This window comes from Cydia strobilella, chromosome 14, assembly GCF_947568885.1.
Source record: "Cydia strobilella chromosome 14, ilCydStro3.1, whole genome shotgun sequence".
NCBI lineage: Eukaryota > Metazoa > Arthropoda > Insecta > Lepidoptera > Tortricidae > Cydia > Cydia strobilella.
The window spans coordinates 1,154,050-1,179,178 of NC_086054.1; the positions used below are offsets into that span (position 1 = coordinate 1,154,050).

The 25,129-nt window shown below is 37.9% G+C and overlaps 1 protein-coding gene across 1 annotated transcript in view; it reads left to right on the top strand.

Annotated features, from left to right (window-relative positions):
- LOC134747409 (neurobeachin-like) overlaps window positions 1-25,129 on the top strand; it is a 951,208-nt gene that overhangs the window by 662,646 nt on the left and 263,433 nt on the right. The window contains exons 11-18 of the mRNA XM_063682033.1: window positions 1,796-1,936; window positions 5,158-5,300; window positions 9,872-10,085; window positions 15,910-16,132; window positions 16,405-16,547; window positions 16,948-17,034; window positions 19,593-19,696; window positions 24,704-24,903. Coding sequence (XP_063538103.1) covers window positions 1,796-1,936; window positions 5,158-5,300; window positions 9,872-10,085; window positions 15,910-16,132; window positions 16,405-16,547; window positions 16,948-17,034; window positions 19,593-19,696; window positions 24,704-24,903 — 1,255 coding nt within the window. The remainder of the gene's footprint in view (window positions 1-1,795; window positions 1,937-5,157; window positions 5,301-9,871; window positions 10,086-15,909; window positions 16,133-16,404; window positions 16,548-16,947; window positions 17,035-19,592; window positions 19,697-24,703; window positions 24,904-25,129) is intronic.

The following is a 25,129-nucleotide window of genomic DNA, read 5'->3' on the forward strand; positions in this document are numbered from 1 at the left end:
TCTGTGGTCTTGGTTGTATGTTAACGTTTGTGCATGTTTATGTTTCTTTGTTAGTACTTAGTTTAAATAATCGCATGGTTAATGAAATTCGTAGTAACTGAGTCAATTTTTTTTTTATATATTTTTAATAAATAATTCTTTTCATTAACTGTGCGAAAAGTGGGACGATGTAAACACTTTGTTTTATGAAGTACTATTCAAATTATTGCTTGAAAAAAAATTGGCATGAACTTTGCCAACAACAGACTTTGACAGACTTTGGAAGTGGAACCATAAACGTCTAAAGGGGCCCACTGACTATCAGTCCGCCGGACGATATCGGCCTGCCAGTTAGAACAAAAATTTGACAGTTCCGAACAACTGACAGGCCGGTGTCGTCCGGTGGACTGATAGTCAGTGGGCCCCTTAATTGCACTTCCACACTTTGTTTTTAAAGACTGCAGACCTTACTGACTTAATTAAGTCAATATTAATTAAGTTAACTTTAATTTAATTATGAAAGAAATAAAAACAATTTCCATACTGACAAAGTCACCTTGCATAATATACAAACTCATTACATCCTCCCCACTCAAACATACACTTCAAATGAATCTTGTTTACGTAGAGAAATAATTAAAATTATTGTGCCTCATTGCAAACTCCGAAACTTATTTTATGGGTAAACTTTCGCAGTATGAGTTATTATTATTAATTTAAATGAGGTTTAAATGTGTTTACTCTCTACAGAGGGCGCCAGTGGATAAGTTTGAAAATGAAAGATTTATACTTGATAACTTGGTTTAATAATTACTTGCAGTGCAAGTGCATTTTGCTAACTAGTACCATAGAGTAACTTATACTAGAGCGGTACTGTCATATTAAATTTTGTAACCCCAGTAAATTCACTGCCATCTGTCGACACACTTTAAAACTAAAAATAAATATTTATGAAAATACGATAAAATGTATTTAAATATGGATAAATGATTTTTTTATTTGCATTAATTATTTTTATATGATTTTGACCCATGTTCTTTCACTGGTATGCGTTAAAATTATAAATAACAAACGAAACAGTCAACGCCCTCTATACGAGTGTAGGCCAAAACTAGTGGCGCCATCTGATCGAGAATCAAATTTTCGTGATTTTCGAGGCACGTTTTTTCCTTAGACTGTATCCATCTATTACGGAGTTATATCTATCTTTGCTAGTACATATTGGACTTAAAAATAATAATAAAGTAATTTTTCCACTTTTAAATTTATTCGAAGCTTAATAGCATTGTTTCGACTTGTTAAAAATTAATTTAGTACATACTGGAATTGGTGTAATGTTAAATACGGTTGTTCTTTTAAGTACGACTTCTCAGATTCATTCAAAACAACAGCTGTGCGTCCAAAGCCCCTTTGTGTAGTTAGACGTTAAGAAAAAGAGTTCTTAGTTCTAAGGCGGCCAAAAAATGTCTGTTGCTTTTTTATTCAAACACTAGCAGAGCACTATGTATTTTTAAACACAAACCATGGTATAATAATATCAAGGTACTCTATTCCGAGACTCGCAAACCACGTGACTAACACAAGCCTAACACGTCATCGTCACGTTCACAGGTTCATGATGACGTAGGCTTGTGTTAGTCACGTGGTTCGCGAGTCTCGGAAGAGAGTAGCAGGCGGAGTATATTACTAACAGAATATGGGCCGACAGGCCTGAAATAAAGATTTCAATTTTAATTTCAAATTATTATACCATGAACACAAACACATCAATGGAATCATGTTTACGTCTTTATTAATCTTATTATTATGTAACCAGGTGCTCTACGACGGCAAATTGTCTTCGGCGATAGTCTTCATGTACAATCCCGTCGCAACCGACGGGCAACTTTGTCTGCAGTCCGCCCCTAAAGGCAACGTGTCGTATTTCGTTCACACGCCGCACGCTTTAATGCTGCAGGTAATGCTTGTATTTTATGATACGTTGGTAACTATAGTTTTATGACGGGGAGAGTGGATGAGGCTAGCATTAGGACTTATTCGCGCTTGTTTAAATTTCTTGCAAAAAAAGAGAAAGGACTCAAGTTTCTAGAGAAGTGTTAGTCTTAAACAAAACTAACACTAAAATAACACAAGTTGAGTTTCGTAAGACATATAACATGATATAATCCCGTCGCAACCGACGGGCAACTTTGTCTGCAGTCCGCCCCTAAAGGCAACGTGTCGTATTTTGTTTACACGCCGCACGCTTTAATGCTGCAGGTAACGCTTGTATTTTATGATACGTTGGTAGCTATAGTTTTATGACGGGGAGAGATGGCTGTATAAAGTGGATGAGACTAGCATTACGATTTATTCGCGCTTGTTTTAATTTCTTGCAAAAATAGAGAAAGGACTCGTTTCTAGAGAAGTGTCAGTCTTAAACAAAACTAACATTAAAATAACTCATTTTGAAATAGATAATAGTCAAATAAGTGTTCCGTTTGTCAAAACAAAGTTTTGCACGGAACAATAAAAACTGAGTTTCGTAAGACATATAACATGATATAACCCCGTGGCAACTTTGTCTGCAGTCCGCCCCTAAAGGTGTCGTATTTCGTTCACTTGTAGTACTCTTTGATGCTGCAGGTAATGCTCGTGTTTTATGATGCCCTGGTTGATATGGGAAAGTTTTATACTTTAGTAAGGAGTTAAGATGGCCGTATAATGCGGATGAGACATTACGAAAGTACATTATTATAAAATATAGGAACGTAGATATATTATGTTCTACGTTATGTGTTGTTTTTAGTCAAAAGTTATTGTTGATTTGAATATTTTACAACTTTCAACCAATATCTAAAAGGGGGTCGGAAAACTTTTGACAAGCAGAGCCAGCCGGAGCAGAAATCATTTCGCTATCGTTACATGGGCGTAAGGTGAAAAATGTATTCACTGTTCATTGCTTTTTTGTTATAAGTAGGTATATAGTGCTTGTAGTAACGAAACGACCAGTGCCCTGTTTATTAAAAGCTTGTAGCTTGTAATACAAGCGGAAGTCCCTTTCTAACAGAAGCTGTCAAAAAGTGAGTTCCGCTTGTATTACAAGCTACAAGCTTTGGATAAACAGGGCACAAGCCACATATTTTGACTAAGGTTTGTGAGTTAGGACTTGTAGAATTAGAAGCTTGGCTCTATGAGATCTGCTAACTTTTTTCACAGTGCGAGCCTTATAGTTTTGTCTTGGCAATGTTTTACATGAAAATGTTTTTGGTGGGATGAATTGTTTTCAATTAGACTAACATACTGTTGAACGAAACTGTAGAGATTTAAATTAATTTTTAACAAGCAGAAACGTTGGCGATCGGTTCTATTAAACATAGAATAATTTTAATAACAAAACTTCCGTGAGACACAGACATATTAAACATTATTAAAAACGCGCCGGTCCGTCACCGTCGACGCAAGCTCCTGATGACGCTCCTCGGTACGGAGTGAAACATGTCGAGCGTTTTCGACTTAAAATACGTGAGTGACCCGTTTTTAATATGTTTAACTTAGAATAAATCGCAGACGTTTCTGCTCGTTAAAAATTCATTTAGAATGGGTAAACTATCGTAACTGGTGAATTTCCAATATGACTTGGAACTCCGGTGGCCGTCTTACGGTAGATGTCGCTAGGGTCCCCTGGACCCATATAGTGGGAAGATTTGCTGACTATGGACACAGAATAAATGTGACGTTTTCAACTAAAAGGTACCACATTGTCGCTTGTTGATAAGGTTGATTTCTAATTGAAGCTATATGGAAATAGCGCCTTACTGACAAGCGACAATAAGTACCCTTTTGACTTCGGTTACCGCGATAGTTACTCATGAAATAAAACTATGAAAACGGATTATATCGCGTATATTGAATTTATAATACATCCCGACGTTTCGAACTCTTTACAGCGTTCGTGGTCACCCGTTGACCACGAACGCTGTAAAGAGTTCGAAACGTCGGGATGTATTATAAATTCAATATACGCGATATAATCCGTTTTCATAGTTTTATTTCATAAGTACCCTTTTGGTTGAAAATGGCACAAATAATAGTACTACTGTACAAAAAGGAAACTTCCTACAAAACCGAAGTTTGACAACGGTTCACGGTCGAATCATGTTATCCCTTTCTAATATACATATATCGCAGTATCCCTTTCGGCTATTTAGGGTTGTCAAAATTCAAGTCATTATCTGTAGTCGTGAACGCAAAGGGACGCCAAGTTGTGCCAACCCTAATAATTGCTCGGAGCAATGCTGAGCCGAACTGAGCCGGTTTTGCCCGGAGCGAGGAATTTCGCAACCATGCTATGGATGAGGTCTTGGTGGCTCAGTTGGCAGAGCGCTGGAGAATCGATCCAGACGCCGTGAGTTCAAGTCTCAACCAAGGCAGTAATTTTTCCACTTTTAAATTGTAGAGTTCTCTCTAGTTGGAAAAGTATTCCAGAGTGGTAGATACTTTTGGTGCGTTGTTTCATCCGCTTACTTAATGCTCACTGTACCTCCAAAGAGGCACAATATGCGACTTGAGAGCCACCGTTTAATAATCAGTAGTATAGTTGACGCTATCTCTACTGAGCTCGTTCACTTAACTGTACTAACAATGGCATTCTGTTAAACAAAAGCCATTATTTCTTTTGTGTGAGCGCGTGGCCTTTGTGCCTGAGGCTCACACACAATGGCCACGCGCCCGAGGACAAAGGCTACGCGCTCACACAAAATAAATAATGGCTTTTGTTTAACTGAATGCCATTGTTAGTACAGGTAAGTGAACGAGCTCAGTAGAGATAGCGTTAACTATACACTTCGATACAAGTGCGAAAAATAGGAAATTCGCAGCGAGTGGCAATAAAAATAAACACGACCGAGTGTTCTAAATCGACACGAGTTGCGAATTACCTATTCGCACATGTATCGTACCACGTTTTACAATAGGTACATAGGCCCTATAAATTTTCGAAATTTTTTTTTATACCACGTCGGTGGCAATCAAGCATACGGGCTGCCTGATGGTAAGCAGTTACCGTAGCCTATGGACGCCTGCAACACCGGAGATATAACACGCGCGTTGCCGACATAGTTACGTAATGTGCTAATTATCGCACAAGTGCGGTAAAGTATGCCCCATACGTACTGTAAACAATTTTTATTCCCACAGGAAGTAAAAGCAGTAGTAACACACTCGATACACAGCGCGCTGAATTCTATCGGCGGGGTGCAGGTTTTATTCCCGCTGTTCGCCCAACTGGACTTGCTGCATGACGCGCCCGCTACGGACCCGAAACGCGACCCCATGCTATGGTATGTTGTCCTGGTACTTGTAATATTTTAGCATAGGTTAAATTTCTTAGGCCGGATCTTAAAAAAAGCTAAATTTGCTTGACGGGAATAAAATAAACACTGCTTTTTGTTTCCAAAATAGGAATACCTATTAAGAATACATTCATAAATAACATTGATCTTAAAGATTTTCAAGAGCATCATCTACAATTATTAAATTATCTTTCACCTTGCATAATCCGAGCGTAAGAAAAATATGGTTTCTTGATTTCCCAAAAAAATCTTCAAGAAAGGACACCAAAATTATCTTTAAGTTAATGAAATGCTTTTATACGTATTCACCTATTCACTAACTTATTCGCTTTAGCGTAACTTGTCTAAACTAAGCATGTGGAAATTGTGCAAACGGTCCGAAGTTCAGATTCGGTTTGTGCTCAGTTTCGGTATAACGATTTAGTGCGAGTTGTGTTAGTTCTCAACTAAACTTGGGTTGGTTTCCAACTAAATCACCACTGGTTAGTAGACTACCTCCGCTAGTTTTCGCTTCATTAAATTAAATATTTTTAATCGTCAAAAAGCCTGATTTGCAAACCGGAATGTTGTTTTACTGTGCAATTAGTTATAGGTTAGCTGAGGTTAGTATTTTTTTGCTCGTTGATCGCTTAAATATTCAATTTGCATAGAGTCATGGTAATTAGGGACACATACGTACATAAGTGCGGTGTCGATTTATTAATTTATTTTCGCCAATTTTTGTTTTCGTAGACGACTTGCAGAATTTTTTTTTGGCCTGGGTTTAACTATGCAGACTAAGTAGTAGGTTTAAAGATTAGTCTGTAGCCTAAAAATGTATTCGGATATCATTGGCAGTATTCATAGTATTTATAGTTTATTAACCGACGAAAAAACTGGCATATAAAAGCCTCACACGCTCTTAATATACAGAACGCTTGCGGCGTCATTCAAACTAACAGGTCGGGCAAAGCCATTCAAAAATGTTGAATGAGACTAAAACCATAATTGACAGACTGATCAACGTCACTCAGCAAAGAGCTATGAAATTTCCTATACAATAAAATTTTGCGGAAGTTTTAGCAGAGATAGACAGTTTGATGCAACTGACCCTTAATCATCTTCTTTATCGGTCAACTCGAACTCAACACGAACAAAAGCTCATTCTATCGGTAGTCCGTGATCTGGGCACCTAAATCACCGGCACATTGTCTGGCTTAGTGCGAATTCGCCGCGGTCCGATTGCCGAGGGTTCATTAATATTCCAAGTAGCTCCTGCCACATTACCCGGCTAAATGCACTTTCACTGTCTCTAGTGAGGTGACGTTGCCAACTCTGGGGAATATTTGGGATTTTTTCCTGGGAATATTTGGAAACTTTCTCTGGGAATATTTGGGAATAAATGAACGCAGGGAATAGCGTTTTCCAAATATTCCCTATTTCGCCTATAACTACTTAGTTTGCCTTTGAAGACGTATAAACCAACCTGTCTATCCCTATTTGCCTAGTGTCGATCCACTTAATTAACTAGATAGAATGTCGGTAAAAACGCATCTGCTTCATTTTACAACGGAAATATTTGAAATGTGTTGCATTAAACTGGAGAAAAACAAAATTTCCCATTAGGTACTATTTCCCTAGTCTTTTTCTGAGTTATGCTATATTAATTAAAACATACAGAGTCATTGTAAAAAACGTATTTTCTTTGTTTTACTACAAATCGTGACTACCTTGAAAAAAAAACTCGTATCTTGTTCTGTCAATCAAAAGAAAAATGTGATAACTATGTCCATACGGCATATAGAGCATACAGAGTTGCTGAGTTTAACTTTGAGTAGCAGCGCGAGATACGAGATTTTTTCAAAAAGTGACGAAGTCCTTTTTAATATGTAGGGAAAATATTGTCTACGGTTACCGCGATAGTTACTCATGAAATAAAACTATGAAAACGGATTATATCGCGTATATTGAATTTATAATACATCCCGACGTTTCGAACTCTTTACAGCGCTGTAAAGAGTTCGAAACGTCGGGATGTATTTATAAATTCAATATACGCGATATAATCCGTTTTCATAGTTTTATTTCATGTAGGGAAAACTCATAATGTTCCCAATATTCCCAACATTTGCCCTATCACTAGTTGCTCCTCAACTGAAACTGAGGGATCATCTCAAGACGTATAAACTCCTGGCTATCCCTAATTGCCTGGTGTCGACTTCGCTTAACGGACTTGATTTATGGGAGGTTATTGCGAGGGAACGCATTTGCATGGGGGTTTTAGTTGATAATGTTGATATTCAATTTCTGTTAATTTTACAGTTAATTGGTTTTGGGATAATGGCTGTAATAATTAGTATTTGTAAGGGTTATTGCATTAAATATACCTACTCATAACTCTTAATACACATAATATAAACATAAACAAATAGCTTATACATACTAAGTCTGAGTAAGGAGAATTTTGCTGTTCTATGAGGACTCTACGTGAGTCTTCTATTTCTTAATGTTTTTGAATCCTGTTTCCTGTTTATTTATAAATGGGTAAATTTTCAAATGAGAATTGTTTGCTGTCCCAAGGCTATAATTCCAAATACATTGCAAGGACAGTATTGCTATGGGTTTATTTTCATTATATTTACCTATATGTTATAAACGAATAAAATAATATACAAATTAATAATAATAATTATATAAAAACGCCGAAATCTTCCGCTATTTCGCGTGTTTGACGTGCGGTTTGGCTCGGAGAAAAAAACCATAAGTCTGGATGTAGGCAACGTGAATCAAATACTTGATATCTTTATGTATAGAATTATTCAGAGAATCGATCTACTTATTTATAAAAAATAATGCGTTATTTATTAAAATAGGGAAATTCAACTTATTTACCCGCCAAAAACTAAACTTTTCCCTAATAATGTTTCCTAAACATTCGACGATGCCTCGAATCCTTTTCGAAGGAATCAAACCGAGCTCGCTAGTCTGACATCACAGATACCGTGCATAACTTTAATCCCGTATTGCCTTTGAAGAGTTTATTCAGAGATTCAGCCGAGCGTGCACCGGTTACCAATGTTGTCATACGAAGTTGTGTTTTGTGTTACATTTTGTGACAACGGCCAACGCTTTATATACCCTACACGTCTTTGCCTTATTGATAAATGATAATATGTTTAAGATAATACACAAATAAAGACTGATGCCTTTTGGCATTAAGTCCAAAACATAAACAGCAGCAGAAATGAACTAAACACAACTTGCCGCCAAAAAACCGAAAAAACAGTCGAAAATCGAAATTACGCTCTCATTTTAAAACAATATTTAAAAAAAAATTAAATATCTTTATTTATCAATTAAAACAACACAACAACAGGAACATTGCAGTGAACCCCGCACTAGGCATGGCCTGTATCGCAGGGTTCAAGGTCATTACATTTATATTACATAATTATATTAAACATAAAGATAAAAGAAAAAGAGGAGTGTGAAGTGTGAACTTGTATGTGTGTAAGCTTGTTGTGAGGAAGGAGTGAGATGTGTGTGTTTGTGTGAAATCTAAAAGTGTAATGTATTAATTGTGTTCGCGCGTTATGAAAAAGTGAATAGAAGAACTCGAAAAAGAAATCTTATGAATATGTAGTGTTAGGAGTCTCGTGGGAAGGTTTCAAAGTTGCTTCTGATTCCTCATAGTTCCAGGACTTTAGCAGGTTTAGTATATGAATTTTTGCCTCATTTACGTTACAATGCCTAATGTCACAAATTTTAACTACTTTATTAGTTAAAATAAAATTTTAATATGCTAAAATAACATACATACATCTGGTAATAGTTTTCGTTGCTAAAAATTGCAATACAAAGAAAATAGAGGAAGAATAAGTTTTGTATGTGAAACTTGTACTCTTAATCGTTTCATCACGTATCGTTTTAGAGCGTTACTTTGTTTTTATGGTGTCGGCTTCCTGTGACTCAGTTAAGAGTGCATGGATTTTGAACATCTCAATCGTGTTCCTAGGTTTGTTTCTAACTGAACATAAATATCTCTAACATTTTCTACGAATCATACGGAGTTCGCAAGTCACATCACAGATACCGTGCATAAGTGTTATCCCGTATTGCCTATTGGGTTGCCAACTTGCCATACGAATTGTGTCGAATCACAGGCAATTCTTTAAATCCGTACTAAAATTATAATAAATGTGGAAGTACCAATAAATTACCAATAAATTATGTCTATGTCTATGTCTAACTCTGTCTGTTTGTTTGTTGGTTTAAGCGTGGAGAGTTCGATTTACGTAAATGAAATTTAGTTTATAGATTCTTTATAGGCACCGACAATAAGGCCCTATACATATATTTTTTGAACTAAAGCTATTTTGCGCAAACCGAAAACAAGATGGAAAGACGTAGTGCTAAAAGATATGATTGGGTGCAAAGTGCCCGAGGACGACGTCGGGGATAGGGTGATGTGGAAGCGAAAGATTCGGAAAGCTGACCCCATCACCAGCTTGAAAGAGAGAGAAAGCCATTTTGCGCAAAAAAAGTAAAAAATTCTATAACGCCCACATTTTGTCCCACAGCTCAAAACTGCTCGGCTTCGTCTGCTCCCTCGTGGAATCCTGCGCCACAGTACAGCAGCACATGCTCCAATGCCGTGGGTTCCTGGTCATCTCTCACATGCTGCAGCGCTGCAGTCGGGACCATCTGACGCCGGAAACTCTGGCTTCGTTCCTGCATCTGACGAAGCATCTTGTTACGTGCTGCTCTCCTAATTCGGATCTGCTTTTGAAACAGGTATTAAGTCAGGTTTGAACTTTGAAGTGTACTCGTACATTTTGACATCTGAATGATGTAATTTTGCTGTCATTTGTCTGCGCATCTCGCTCGCGCCATTATATATATGAACGAATAAGAGCGAAATGCACGCGCGAATGATAACCATTGAGATATCAAAATGTACTTTCGAATTGGCCTTCGCAATGTATAAATGGCCTTGATTTGCCGTTCGCCGCGGCGCGCGACGCTTGCGTCCGAATGCGTCCGTCCGCGGCCTTACATACAACTTATTATTTTTAAATAGGCTAAGCAATAAGAAGGTATAGAGGGAAATGCTTGGAACCCAATTCCAACTCCCCATCCCAATTCCAACTCCCCCCTATCTCCCCCAGCTCAAAGGCTACGGCCGGGGACTTTTGATATGTTTACCTCCTAACTAGTCCAAACAAAGTTAGGAAGCCAAAATTGTGTTCCAAGCATTTCCCTCTATAACTTTTTTTGAGGATTCATTTCCTGGCCTAAAAGTAAGGAAAGCCATAATTATATGGAATGAGCACTCGAAGCTTACATATTCCTCAATGATATGAGTTAATGTACATTACCAGTATATGGGTTGTACTGTACATTCCATTAAATCACAGTTCACAAACTGCTGTTGTGAGGGTACAGGGTACGTTCTATAAACTTGCCGGAGATTGCCTTTATAAATAAAACATGGGACATGGGGCTTTGCTTACAACGCACCCTGAGCAAATGGATGATTTGATTTAGACTTTTAAGAGTTGGTTGTAATACAATGATTACAGTCTGGCAAAAAAGAGTAGAAATTAAAAAGTGGCAACACTGTAGTGTCGTCCCGTTTTTTTTAGATTGATTTGAAAGGGACGACACTACAGTGTTGTCACTTTTTAGGGTTCCGTACCCAAAGAGTAAAAACGGGACCCTATTACTAAGACTCCGCTGTCCGTCTGTCCGTCTGTCCGTCTGTCACCAGGCTGTATCTCGTGATCTGTGATAGCTAGACAGCTGAAATTTTCACAGATGATGTATTTCGGTTGCCGCTATAACAACAAATACTAATAACAGAATAAAATAGAGATTTAAGTGGGGCTCCCATACAACGAACGTGATTCTTGACCGAAGTTAAGCAACGTCGGGCGGGGTCAGTACTTGGATGGGTGACCGTTTTTATAGATAATGGACAATGGTACGGAACCCTTCGTGTGCGAGTCCTTCTCGCACTTGGCCGGTTTTATTTATTAATTTCTACTCTTTTTTGCCAGACTGTAAGGAGATTTGAAGTTAGGTAATTCCAACGTGACGAGATAAAGAACGTAAACAAACTTTCAGGGATTAAAAACATTTTTATTTTAACAAATTATTAAACGTCACTCAAAATTATAAATATTTGGGGACAATCTTACACAGTCTATCTAGCCCAAAACTAAACAACGCTTGTACTGTGTACTATGGGTACTAAGCGATACATACATACCTACTATATATATATATATATATATATATATATATATATATATATGTGTATAGATAAATACTTAGATATAAAAATAATTGCACACGAACCTATCTCAGTAACGGTTTAATATTGTTAACATTCTTATCTCGTTCCGCTGACCTTACTTTAGAAATTAGCACTAAAATGCTTCACATATTAGCTACTCACATTCAAATCAAAATTTATTTAATAGGTACATTTAAAGAACAGACCTAAGTATAACAATTTTGCTACCCAGTTCAGGTCAGTCAGCAAATACTAAGATTGTGTTTAACGTAAAATAATCTCGAACATATTTAGATCACTACGGTTACACTCACTAGTATTTTTAGTCGCTTTTGGCGACATGTTTCGGACTTGTCGGGAGTCCTTTCTCAGGCTCGAGTGCTCACGGCGGCTGTACTCCATGCACTACCGCGCTGATGGGGCGGGGGCGGGGGACCCGGGGCAGTCCGCAGCCGGAGTCGTCAAATAAAGGTCTGGTAGGCCATGTCATGTGGTGTCAACATGTCGCAAAAAGCCAATAAAAATACTAGTGACTGTAACAGCAACAAATACCTAAAGGCCTATGTAGTAATAATGTCAGTAATTATGTACGAAACGAATACATATTGAACAGTTTGCGTGAATGATCGGATTAATAGAGCAATCAATTAGTGAACAAACGGATATCAAAGGACCTGCTGATGCATTACAATGTGTCGGTTTACCCTTACCAAGTTTGCAGACGTCTATATTGTATGAAAGTGTTCACATTGGATGCGAATTCGCACGCCGCTCCGGTGTGCGAGTGCGACATTGCTGTATGCGCACATAGCGCTGTCATGCTCATACACCGGTCGACGGCCCCATATTTATGGTTACCCTACCCTACTGTACAGTAGTCGCTAGCGTCTTATGTTATGTTAACTCGCTCGCAACGTTTTCTATATCTAACTCTCGCATCAAGATGGCCCCTATGACATTTCATTTTTATATGGAGTATGGAGTATGGATTGTATGGAGTATGGAGTAGCGACCTGGTGAAGGTCGCGGGAATTCGATGGATGCGAGCGGCACAGGATCGGTCGGAGTGGCGAGCCTTGGGGGAGGCCTATGTCCAGCAGTGGACGTCTATCGGCTGACATGATGATGATGATGATGATGGAGTAGCTGTTACTTAAAATATTTGTAGACATTTTTGGAAGTAATATTTTTTACAATGTGCTCGAAAAGTGCGTTTCCTACTGAGCCATATCATGCGGAAAGTACTACTTTTCCGCACTAGTGCTTTTTGTTTTCAATTTTTTTTTTTACAATACATATGGTGCTACTTTCTCGCACTAGTGCGGAAAAGAGCACTTTTCGTGCCTATTTCGAAAGTTTAAAGGGCCATATGTACTGTAAAACTTTGTACGATACACGTGCGAATAGGTAATTCGCAACTCGTGTCGATTTAAAACACTCCTTTTAATAATTAAACTTATTTGCCATGATATTTTTTTTTATTTACTCGCACAATGAATAGTAAAACATTGTATGATACACGTGCGTAAAGATGATTTCAGACTCGTATTTCTTTATACACTCGTCGGAAATCATACACTTTCCGCACTTGTTGCATAAATAGCTATTTTTTTATTAAGCCCAACCAAAAGAGACTTGAACGAAATATCATCATTCTATGCGAGAAGTATAGTCTTTAGTCGTTCCCTTATATCTAAAGTCTCTGTGCAGTCAGGTTCTTTGACAAATGAAGCTATGTATATGTATTTAAAATTCTTGATTGAGTCGTTACATCGCACTGGAAATGGTCTTAAAATTTTGCTGCGATCGAGACTGGCAGTGCATCACGTTGGTACTGATTGTTGGTGCGAGCGAAAAGCGAGTGAGTTCACGAAGTCGCTAGCGACTACTTTTAATGCAAACTCATGGTAAGGGTATTGGTCAATCCATTTATTACGTACAAATGTTTAGATAGAATCAATCATTCATTTTGTTGTAAATACTTCGGTTATTCAAGTGTAAAATCGCAATGTTTGTGAATCTGGTTCGTAAATAAAACTAGTTATTCAAAATTGTGGCACTGAAATATGCCGTGAATATTTTTGGTGCATTTTTTAAAGTATTAAATGGAAAATATGATGTAAAACCTATTAGTTTAATTAGTGTGACAGAAAATATTTTAGATCCTGGATAGATTTAGCATTAAGCGAATTATTATTTATGGATTTGTTAATGTTCATACACCTTTTATGTCCACCTTTATATTTTGTCTTTTTACTGCAATGGAACGCAACTTACATCAACTATTTCATCTTTAAAAAGTATGGCTGCCTTTCCACTGAGGCCGAGACGAGCGGAGATGAAATAGCATTGGTTATAGTTGTAATTTAGCGGAGGGGAGAAGAGAACCAATGGTATTGGTTGATACTCGTCTCTCATCTCCGTTCATCTCAGCCTCAGTGGAAAGGCAACCGGTGCAGAGCGGTGCGGAAAACTTAAACCCCAGAAACCCCATACTTAGCGTCTCCCGAGTGTCGTCGTCTAGCCAACTCTATGGCTTCTGTTCGACGCAATGTTAGCGCAATTGCGCTGATTAGACACCAACGCTCAAAAGATGCTGGTGTCGGTGGCTCTAGATCTAAATTTTTAGAGCGACCTCACACTAGCGTCGGCGTTCTCTATGGCATGCTCGACGCAATGTTAGCGCAACTCGACTGCGCAGCGACGCCATTTTCTATAGCGCTGATTAGATGCCTACGCTCAAAAGACGCTAGTATCCTCCTCTCTCTCTGTGGTCGCTCCCTCATGACTGAGGATCGTGGTCATCAGTGGAGTATCCTCCTAAGGCCATACAAATGAAAAATCCGAAATTTGCCACTGAAATTTGAACCTATAATGTAGGAAATAGAGTTGATTTTGCGTTGTTGAAAAATTTAACGAAACAAAGCAAAAGAGACAGCGTTTAAATTTCATCCAACTTTAGAGGTACTATAGGTAGGAGTTGGGCCTTAGGAGGGTATGAGGGTCTGTTATCAGTCAATATGTGGCGTTTTCAATCAAAAGGGACCACATTGTCGCTTGCCATAAGGACGCTCTGACAGGTTTTCGTATAAAGATACAATCCAATTTCGTCCTTATGGTAAGCGACAATGTGGTACCTTTTGATTGAAAATGTCACATATGTTGTATTGTAAGTTGCGTCGTACCTATTGCGTCTGCACAGCAGGTGCCGTGTTTGTCGATGGTTGTTAGCGCATGCTCCTCTTGCTTATTCACTACTCTTGTCTCCGGATACTGCACTCCCACTTTTTTTTATAAAAACAAAAGGTTAAACGAACTTCTTAGGCTTCTTAGGTTAGGTACTCAAAAGTACAGGCAGGATCAAATAGTGAAAGCCGAAGTGGCGAAATATATCGCAATACCTATTTATTTCTATGCTATGAAAGTTATGTTGCGTTATATTGTCTGTCACTATCTGTTTGAAGCTAATAGAGAGATCTAAAATAAAATAAAATAGGTACAACGAAATAAGTAATCTCTCGAGTATCGTAAAATGTATTTTTCATCAAAAGTAATGAGTACAATTTAATCGAGTTTAAAGAAAATACACGAGAAAAAACAAACTGAAAAAGTTGATTGATTTCTTGTAACAGAATTTCATCATGCAATTTGTTTATTAAAATGAGTATCGGTATTAAGTTTCTCTCTCTAGAGAGAGTAATTATACCTCATTTTGGAAATTGACCTGTTGAATAATTCAAATATTCGCAATGAGCGAAGTTCGTTTAATCTAAACTGATTGATAATTCACAAACTTTAATATAATTCACTCTAAACTCTGATATTATTGAAATTTATTTCATGAATTTACATGAGAATGAGGTTTGTGAATTCACTGAGAAATTAGCTCCACCCGGACACTCCACAAACGTATTACTTCAACACCGAACACTTGAAATCTGACACCTAGCTTGTCACTTAAACAGTCTCACAAATCACTATATGTATACTGTTTTGTATCTTATCTAATGGAGATAAAGTTGAAAAAGTATACATATTATTGACACGACTGTTTAAAGGTCCGGTTTACCCACCGCACTGTGTAGTGGATTGCACCGGGGCTTAGCTTTTTCCCCAAACTACTGTGCCATATCACAAACAATGTTAAACACACCCGAAATACTTGGTGCCGCGATTGTTGTCGTAGCTTAATACGTGCCCTTCTTGAGTCCTTTACAACTAAAATTTTAGACAAAGCAAGAGAGCAATGCTATCAACCATCGGACAGTGTAAAGTCAATGCTAATTGCAGTCTTTCTGCCAATCCTTTTTGACTTGGCAGCTGCTGGATCACGTGCTCTTCAACCCGGCGTTATGGGTCCATACCCCAGCGGCAGTCCAGGCTAGATTGTACTGCTACTTGGCAACGGATTTCCTTGCTGACGCTCACATATACGGCAGCGTGCGGCGAGTCAGCACAGTTTTGCAGACCGTACATACGCTCAAGTTCTACTATTGGGTGGTTAATCCGAGAGCGAAAAGCGGCATCACGCCTAAAGGATTAGGCAAGTTCTTTGTTGTTAAGTGAATGCTAATATTGATCAGCACAGTAAATATTTACGAAGTTTTCTATTTTAATTTTGTACAATCTTCATTCCTTTGCGCGTGGAATTTTTTTACTTAACTTTTAATGTGTTAACTAAATTTTAAGTCTCGTCAAGAGGCTTGTAAATACTATTTAGTGTTCTAAATTTCTATTAAAAGTTAAATTAATTTGTGATGCTTATCTAGTTTAAAATAAAATTCTGACTTTTAACATATTTTTGCTCATTTTCAGACGGTCCCCGGCCGGCACATAAAGACATCCTCACGATTCGCGCATACATTCTACTGTTCCTGAAACAACTTATCATGATTGGAAATGGTGTGAAAGAGGACGAACTTCAGTCTATTCTGAACTACCTAACAACGATGCATGAGGTAATTAAGTTTCATGTTATTCCCTATAAAATACTCATGCTATAAAAATTAAGAAAAATTATAGGTAATCAGTATGTTGTGTCTTTAATCATGACTATTATAAGCTTCTAACTTGAAAGTTGATTATTTAGCTGGCTCTTTTTAATAATTTTAAATAGACTTAGAGTTTTGACACAAATAATACAAAAGGTAATCACGGTCTATATCCCGGTCAATATAAGTCTAGTTTAAATAGACTTGTCTTAAGTTATAGGTACACATATATTTAGAATCTTTAGATTGATATTTATGAAGTGCATCGCTTACTAGTTAGTCAGAATTCATGCTTTTACTTTGTGTGATCAAAGTATTCTTAATAAATCATAATATATACCTATAATTATGATCCTATATTTTCCAGGACGAAAATCTACACGACGTTTTACAAATGCTTATTTCACTGATGTCTGAACACCCGAGCTCCATGGTACCAGCTTTCGACGCTAAAGTAAGTACTTATTTTTATCTAAAGCATCATTTCGGGCATTTTCTATGAAAAGGGACCTTATTGTCGATGGCGCTTACGCCGCACAGCGTCGCGCGGTATTGTATTTATATCGGAGCATCGTTAATAATGGCGTTAGCGCCATCGACAATAAGGTCCCTTTTTATAGAAAATACCACATTTTACCAACACTGAAAATTTAGATCTAGTTTTTTTTTTAAGGTTCCGTACCCAAATGGTAAAAACGGGACCCTATTACTAAGACTCCGCTGTCTGTCTGTCTGTCCGTCTGTCACCAGGCTGTATCTCATAAACCGTGATATCTAGACAGTTGAAATGTTCACAGATGATGTATTTCTGTTGCCGCTATAACAACAAATACTAAAAACAGAATAAAATAAATATTTAAGTGGGGCTCCCATAAAACAAACGTGATTTTTTGCCGTTTTCTGCGCTTCTACGGAACCCTTCGTGCGCGAGTTCGACTCGCAATTGGCCGGATTTTAAATGTATGTTTAATGAGTGGGTAGACAAAAATATGGACATAAAAACTTCATTTAAAATGGCCCCTAATGGGTCATACTATTGTCATACATACACGACGCGTTGTTGTGTGCTGCACTCTCTTTGCGGTGTGTAAAAAATGTATAAACCAATCGCAATTGTGTACGTATGTATAGGTACTCGGGGGCTTTGGTCAATAAGTCTAATCACCTCTGTTAGGTCACCCATTAAAACAACATTAAAAAAAGACTTGTTTGGCGTTGTGACTTTTTTTATAAGGCACTGATGAACCGTCTTTCAACACTGTTAACTGACAGTTCGTAAAAATTATTACAAAAACAGAAGGTCCGCCAATGGTCCGTTATTAATGTTGCTCATTGTCCGATACGATGTCGAAAAACATCTGCCAAGGATCACCAATTAGTTTCTTCTTAAAATAAAATGACTACCGCGGTAATCAAATGTAATTTAGAATAGAATAGAATAGTTTTTATTCGTAAACACATAGACAATAGACATACATTAAAAGAACATAGTGAAAATAAAGTGTCACGAAATGGCCCCATCTCAGCATGCTGCTGGCGACTTCCAGCGCTGATCTTCCGATGAGACCATCAAGTGAGAATCACGGAAGGTAACAGACAAAAAGAAAGCAACATAAAGGAAAGAGACATAAAATATGGCGAAAAATTAATTACACACAGTTTACACAAACTAATACAAAATACTTTCGGATCCGGACCGCAGTGACCCCTGCCCTATGGCATCAAGTCGGATAATATAAAAATGCTCTTAGAACAGTTATTTTGTAAAAGCGAAAATTATATTTCATGAGCCGAGAAAAGCCTATTTAAATCAATTAACGAACAATATAACTTTGCAAGTTGTTTTTGTGTCCGAACATTTCCTCCAACAGGAAGTGAGGAATTCGGTACAATTCGTGTTTTCTAACTTTTTTATTGCACAATGCTTTTGAAACGTTAAACAATTAACAGACAAGATTTTGTTAGCTGCGGGTCTCCTCGTTGTTTGATAACTTTTTTATGAAAATGTAATACGATTGTTATAATTGTTTAATAATATTTGTGGCGTTCTGTCGATTCCGTCTAATTCAATTTTCCGAGGTTACTAGAACAAAAAAAAACTTTATAATTCTAGATTGATATATATTCATGTGATTGACTGATTGACTCTCAATAAATATAGTACCTACTCGTATAACTCTGGGGCAGCTTGATGTAATACCATATAATTCTAATTGGTTGACTTTGTACCGAAACGTAGGTACTGAGTATAACTGCATAGAGACGCAACTTGTGATACTCTGTTTATCATTTATCATATAATAACGAATTTCTATAGTAGACGAATATTGTCACGTCGTTCAGTTAAGAGTCCCCGGCAAGCTCGGCCGAATTACACCTTCCCATACAAACGTAGTTCCGCTCTCATTTTAAAACTACGTGTTGGATTGTAAAGAAACTTTGCACATACAATGATAGGTCTGAAATTCTGTATTTTTTTAACTATGGTATCTGAAGTTCATAAACTTGCCGGAGACCCTTAAATGAATGGTGTATTCCTATTAGTCCCTGTCTCACGTGACCGTCGCCATACACGAGGCGGGGACAGGTGGGAATGATTCATATGAATGCACCTATTCCCATCCGAGGCCGGCGGGGACAAATGGAAATACACCAAATGAATTAATAATTTGTTCACATGAACATTGTCAAGTGGATGTTCAGTTGTCAAATACAGGGTGTTTGGCACATGACCCGTCAACATTTTTTGGGGTGTAGGTGGTGTCATTTCCTTCCTTTCCATCCTTGGAGCCTTGGTCCTTGAAGCCACGGTTCTGGGGATACGATTTTTTATATGTTTTCCTAAATTACCCAAAATTCGAAGCCCCATAACTTCTTTTTGTGTATGGCTTGGCATTAAATGCGTAATTTGTTTCATTGTCTGACGTTATGTCTGTCTACTTCCAAATACCAAACACCCTGTATAAGTAGTAGTTTATATACTGTTCCATAATGTAGTTAACTAACTTGCAGGGCGGAGTGCGGACGATATTCAAGCTGCTGTCATCTGAAAGTCAATTAATCAGGCTGCAGGCGCTAAAGCTGCTCGGCTTCTTTCTGAGCAGAAGTACCCACAAGTAAGTAACAACAAAGTAGTGTGGATGACGGCGCACAATTTAGCGTCGACTGACAGGACAGGATCAAAGTGGTTGGCACTTTAATGTTTTAATTAAGTTCACTAGAATCGTGAAATAAAATTAATGAAAACGGATTTATTTCATGAGTAACTATCGCGGTAACCGAAGACAATATTATGTTCACTAGAATCATTAATTTTACTATCATTAATTACACTATCTATATATTACTATCATTAATTACACTATCATTACCTACGAGGCAAAATCGTAAGATGCGTAAAATAGTGCGAAGTGTGATAACTGGAGTATATGGCGCTGTACAGCGGACTGCAAAATTGCATGGAAACATTTTAAATGTGTAGTAAAACTCCACAATATGATAGAATATATAGTTTATTTGATCACTTTTACACGGTAGGTACTACAAATATTCACTATAATAACTTTAGTTGAACACCGTTCGCTTGTCCGAAGCATCCGAACCATCCGGTGGTTAAAACCAGAATGCCCGCCATGCTCTCCCTTCCCGCCAACACCAACCTGTCAAAACTGACAGCTAATTTCTAACCGATATTAATATTACCCTCGAATTATTAATAATTGACTCAAATCACCTTACACTCGTCCATCCTGACCGCGTGTATGTCCCCATACACGAAGCCATGGGGGGTTGTATTAATAGAAACTACACCTTGACCTTACACTCGGCAACAGGAAGTGAGCGCATCGTGGGCTTACAAAATATTTAAATTAAAGTCATGATTACGAACGTCAATATTACAACAATACTATTATTACAAATGCTTAACATTAGTTTATCAAATCCAACCAACATAATCAACAAAACAATCAAATAGGAATCAATCAGCCTCCTATACTGTCAACTGTATTCTATATTTCTCTCTTTCTCTCTTTTGTTTTTCGCTTATCAACTTTTCAATTTTCCCTTTTTCTCTCTTTTAGCGAAATCAATTTCACAACCTCGTGAACCCATCTATTCTCACGAGGCACAATCATTTTAAGAAAGATCATTTTACTAAAAATCCCATCCGTTCTAGTAAAATGTATTTCATTCCAAACAACCAAAACAGATCTCGTGAACCCATCGATTCCCACGAGAACGTATATTATCAAATCTTATTTTGCTAGCCAATCCATATTAGCAAAAATAGATATCACAACAACTAGTTCAACATAACATTATCCACAATCAATCATTAACCGATTTTATTAAACATTTATCCGTAGAAACTTTTACAACCGTAAACTTGGAACCAACCACAACCATAATATACTTATAATAACAGCAAAATCGACATATTCAAAAGCCGTGTTTGATAACTGCGATAAGTACAATGTGTTTATGCATCATTATCACCATCTGACATGGAGCAACTTATACTCATCATGAGAACCGCTATCCTGAACTTCAAGGGCAGCTATATGCACCCAAGGCATTATGCGGTCTGACGCAACAACTGTAGATCGCTTGTGTCTACTACCAGTTAACCCCGGAATAGCAGCCACTTTATAGCGATCATGACCTAAAACTGTAACTACTCTATAAGGACCAATATATAATGGCATAAGTTTTGTGCTTGATCAAACTGAATTAATGCACATCTGTATCATCATCTTTAGATTCAGTACTGCCTAGCTTAGTTCGACAGTTGTCAGCCGCATGACCAAACCTATTACAATTTGCACATTTAGATAAGGGTTTAGGGCATCTCGAGTAAGGATGACCCTTCTCTCTACAATTGTAACAAGTGATTAGATTATTGATTTTAAATTTGTCACCATTGTTATGATCTGCATTACTATTACTGGACTTGGCATCTGCAACCAATCCATTCTTAAATTGAGGACGCTCAAAACTCTGTGAAATGTCTTTATTTGTAAGTAGAAACTGTAGCAATTGATCGGGTTGTGAGCATCGAATTGCATTGGCTGCAGATCTCATAGTTCTATCATTTAATCCGTGTATTATGCAGTCTACCGCATGTTTACCTTCAATGCCACATCGATTCAAGAGAGCAATCTTCTCGTAATAGTAAACTTCGATAGGTTCATTGAACTTACTTTTACGCCTGAGCATATCTTCGAGGGATTGACCATAATTTTGTTCATACGGAAATGCCTCTCTAAGCTTATCCTGCCACTCTGCCCAAGTGAACAAAATGGTTTGCAAGCTATCGTACCAGGTTTTGGCCAATCCCTGAAGCTTTTGCACAGCAAAATGTACTATCGTTTTGTCGTCCCAGCCGTAGACGGTGGCACATTCATTGACCTTCTTAAGCCAGGTGTCTATAGTTTGCGTCTTCACAGACGGGTCAAACTCTGGCAGAATATTTTTATGGTTTAATTTGCCGCTGTTATATTCGAATGTGCCATGCTGCGGCTGAGACGACTGTAGTTTTGTTTTTTTAATAGAGTTTAAAATACTAGCTACATCTTTAGCAGAAAAACCAGGGCTAGCTGACCTTTTAACACCCGTTCGACTTCGTTTCTCTTCATGATGACGTGTACGCTTCTCCCCTGACCGTGGCTTCGAAGATCGTCCACCGTGTCCTGTGTAGCTTGGCCTTGTCACGACGGAAACCTTACTAGTAGTGCCACGCAATCTCTGCTGCTCTGAGAGAAGCTCTGCCATCAGATGTTCCAGCTTTTCACATTTTCGTTGCAGGCCCTCCTCTGTTCCCGGGCGACTTCTGCTGCGTCTACCAGGACTGCGACTCCTATGACGAGTGCGACTTACATTAGAACCGCTGCGTCTGGTATAACTTCGGCTGCGTCGACTACCTCGATTGTCTCTCCGATCTGGACTGCGGCTTCGGTTACGCGTGCGACTTCCGCGAGAATCCCCTCGTCTTTCAGGAGTTCGGCTTTTCCGGCTGGCGTGATTGTCCTCTCTCATTCCGCTTTCGCGACGAGCGCTAGGCGTTCGCAAGCGCCTGCTGCGGTCTGGCTCTTTGTCACTCATTTCTGAAACTCGTAAGCAATAACATGTCTCAATTTCACATACTTTATTAAAACATGTTTATTTGTTATTCGGCATTTATTCCACTTATACAAGTAACAATTTGCTATTAACACTTAAGCCTAAACTTGCGCTTAGGCCTTTTAACCTTTTAACCTTTAAACATTTTAACCTTTATCCCTTTAACCTTTTAACCTTTCAACCTTTTAACCTGTCAACCTTTTAACCTTTCAACCTTGCAAACAATTTGAACCTTTAACTTGCTAAGGTGTATGATTTATAAGTAAAGATGTGTAAAATACCTTAATTTGCGACGTTTTCAACCAAAAGGGTATTTATTGTCGGTAGTCAATAAGACACTATTTCCATAAAGCTTCAATTTGAAATCAGCATTATCGACAACCGACAATGTGGTACCTTTTAGTTGAAAGTGTCACATTTATTTGTTAGAAAAAAAACAGAAACCGTTGACTAATTATTTAAAAAGTATATCATTAAGACTGCACAAACAAAGTGCACAGCAATGACGACTATTTAATTCATTAAAAGAACCGTTAATTTTATTATTTCAAAATTTTACAATTAGTAAAAATAATGCCTCGTCAAAGTAGGAAAGTACAGTCAAAATAATGTCATTTTAAGCGAGTCAAATTATAAAAAAAATACCAAGCGTTATCTTTGTACGCGCATCTTACCATTACATTCGTAGATGAAACAAATGTCCTTGGATACTATACACATACACACACGCAGCACATACTTAAATAACGACACTGACAAAATGTGTGGGCATGTACTTACCACGTCTGATCTGTAGTAAAACTCCACAATATGATAGAATATATAGTTTATTTGATCACTTTTACACGGTAGGTACTACAAATATTCACTATAATAACTTTAGTTGAACACCGTTCGCTTGTCCGAAGCATCCGAACCATCCGGTGGTTAAAACCAGAATGCCCGCCATGCTCTCCCTTCCCGCCAACACCAACCTGTCAAAACTGACAGCTAATTTCTAACCGATATTAATATTACCCTCGAATTATTAATAATTGACTCAAATCACCTTACAAATGAAATTCATGATACTATCCAAAATTCCAATATTTAAATAGATCGACCGTTTTAATAAAACATTAAGCACATTTAACGGTTTAAATTTAGTCACTCACGCGACATGTTTCAGACAGCTTCTTCATAGTAGCGTTCATGATAGCCACATGTCGCGTATCGCGTACTGCCGCTCGTCACGCAGTGCGCTGGCTATTAAAACTAGCTTAATGTTAGTATCACTCATGACAGTTTAAATTCGAAATAAAACATTGTCTGCATGCACATCTGCCACGGATATAATTTTACTCTCTTCAAAAATCGATTATTACAGTATGCTATTGTTAACTATGAGGTATTTTAACAAAATACACAATAGGCTACTTTCCTACTAGTCAAATCAGCTTCTTTTTTAGAACTGTAATAACGATTTGCTAATATAAAATGTATATGAAAACGAGTATAGTGACGTCACGGTCAACTCACCTACTTTTTATATTTTTCTATTCGATTTATTAAATAGAAATTGTGTTTAAAAATAACTGCTATCTATGTTTTTCTAATTATTATCCGGTGCTTTATTTCGTACACGGTGTGAAATAATTTATTTTAAGTAAACTACCCTATTGGAGACCGAAATGCAACCCTTTTCATTCTTATACTTTCACATGTACAGGCAAGGGCCTGACACTCTTTGATAGAGAGAGATAGTCTTATTGCGATTCCTATAAGAGGAAAGAGAAAATAGTGCCATGCTTTGTCCTTATCACCGACCAGGTTTTTTTTTCATGGTTACGGGTTATGGCAGCATAGGTAGGAGGCGTTGGCGAAATACCGAAATTTATAAGAGTGAAAGAGAAAAAGGATTATGCTGCCATACATTAACCTGTCAATACATGAATATGTCTTTCTCTTACCCCTGGTCGCTCGGTTTCATGTCTTTAACTACTATACTATGTCTATGTGTACAGGCGAAAATACGACGTGATGTCGCCACACAACCTCTACACGCTCCTCGCTACGCGTCTCGCCGGCGGCAGCTCGGGCGGTGAGGCGCTAGCCTTACCCGCATACAACGCTCTCTATGAGTTGCTGACGGAACATGTTGGTCAGCAAATACTGTACACGAGTCATCCGGAGCCGCAGCCGCATTTTAGGCTTGAGAATCCTAGTAAGTTGACTTATTAAGTACATAATATAGAAAAATACTCTCTCTTACACAACCTTTACACTAGCCTTGAGGTGAGGCGCTTGCCTTACCCGCCTACAACGCCCTCTATGAGCTCCTGACGGAAAATGTTGTCCAACAAATCTTATGCACGTGTTATTCTGAGCCGCAACCGCATTTTAGACTCAAGAATCCTAGTTAGTCGACTTATATTATAAAAGTCATACCT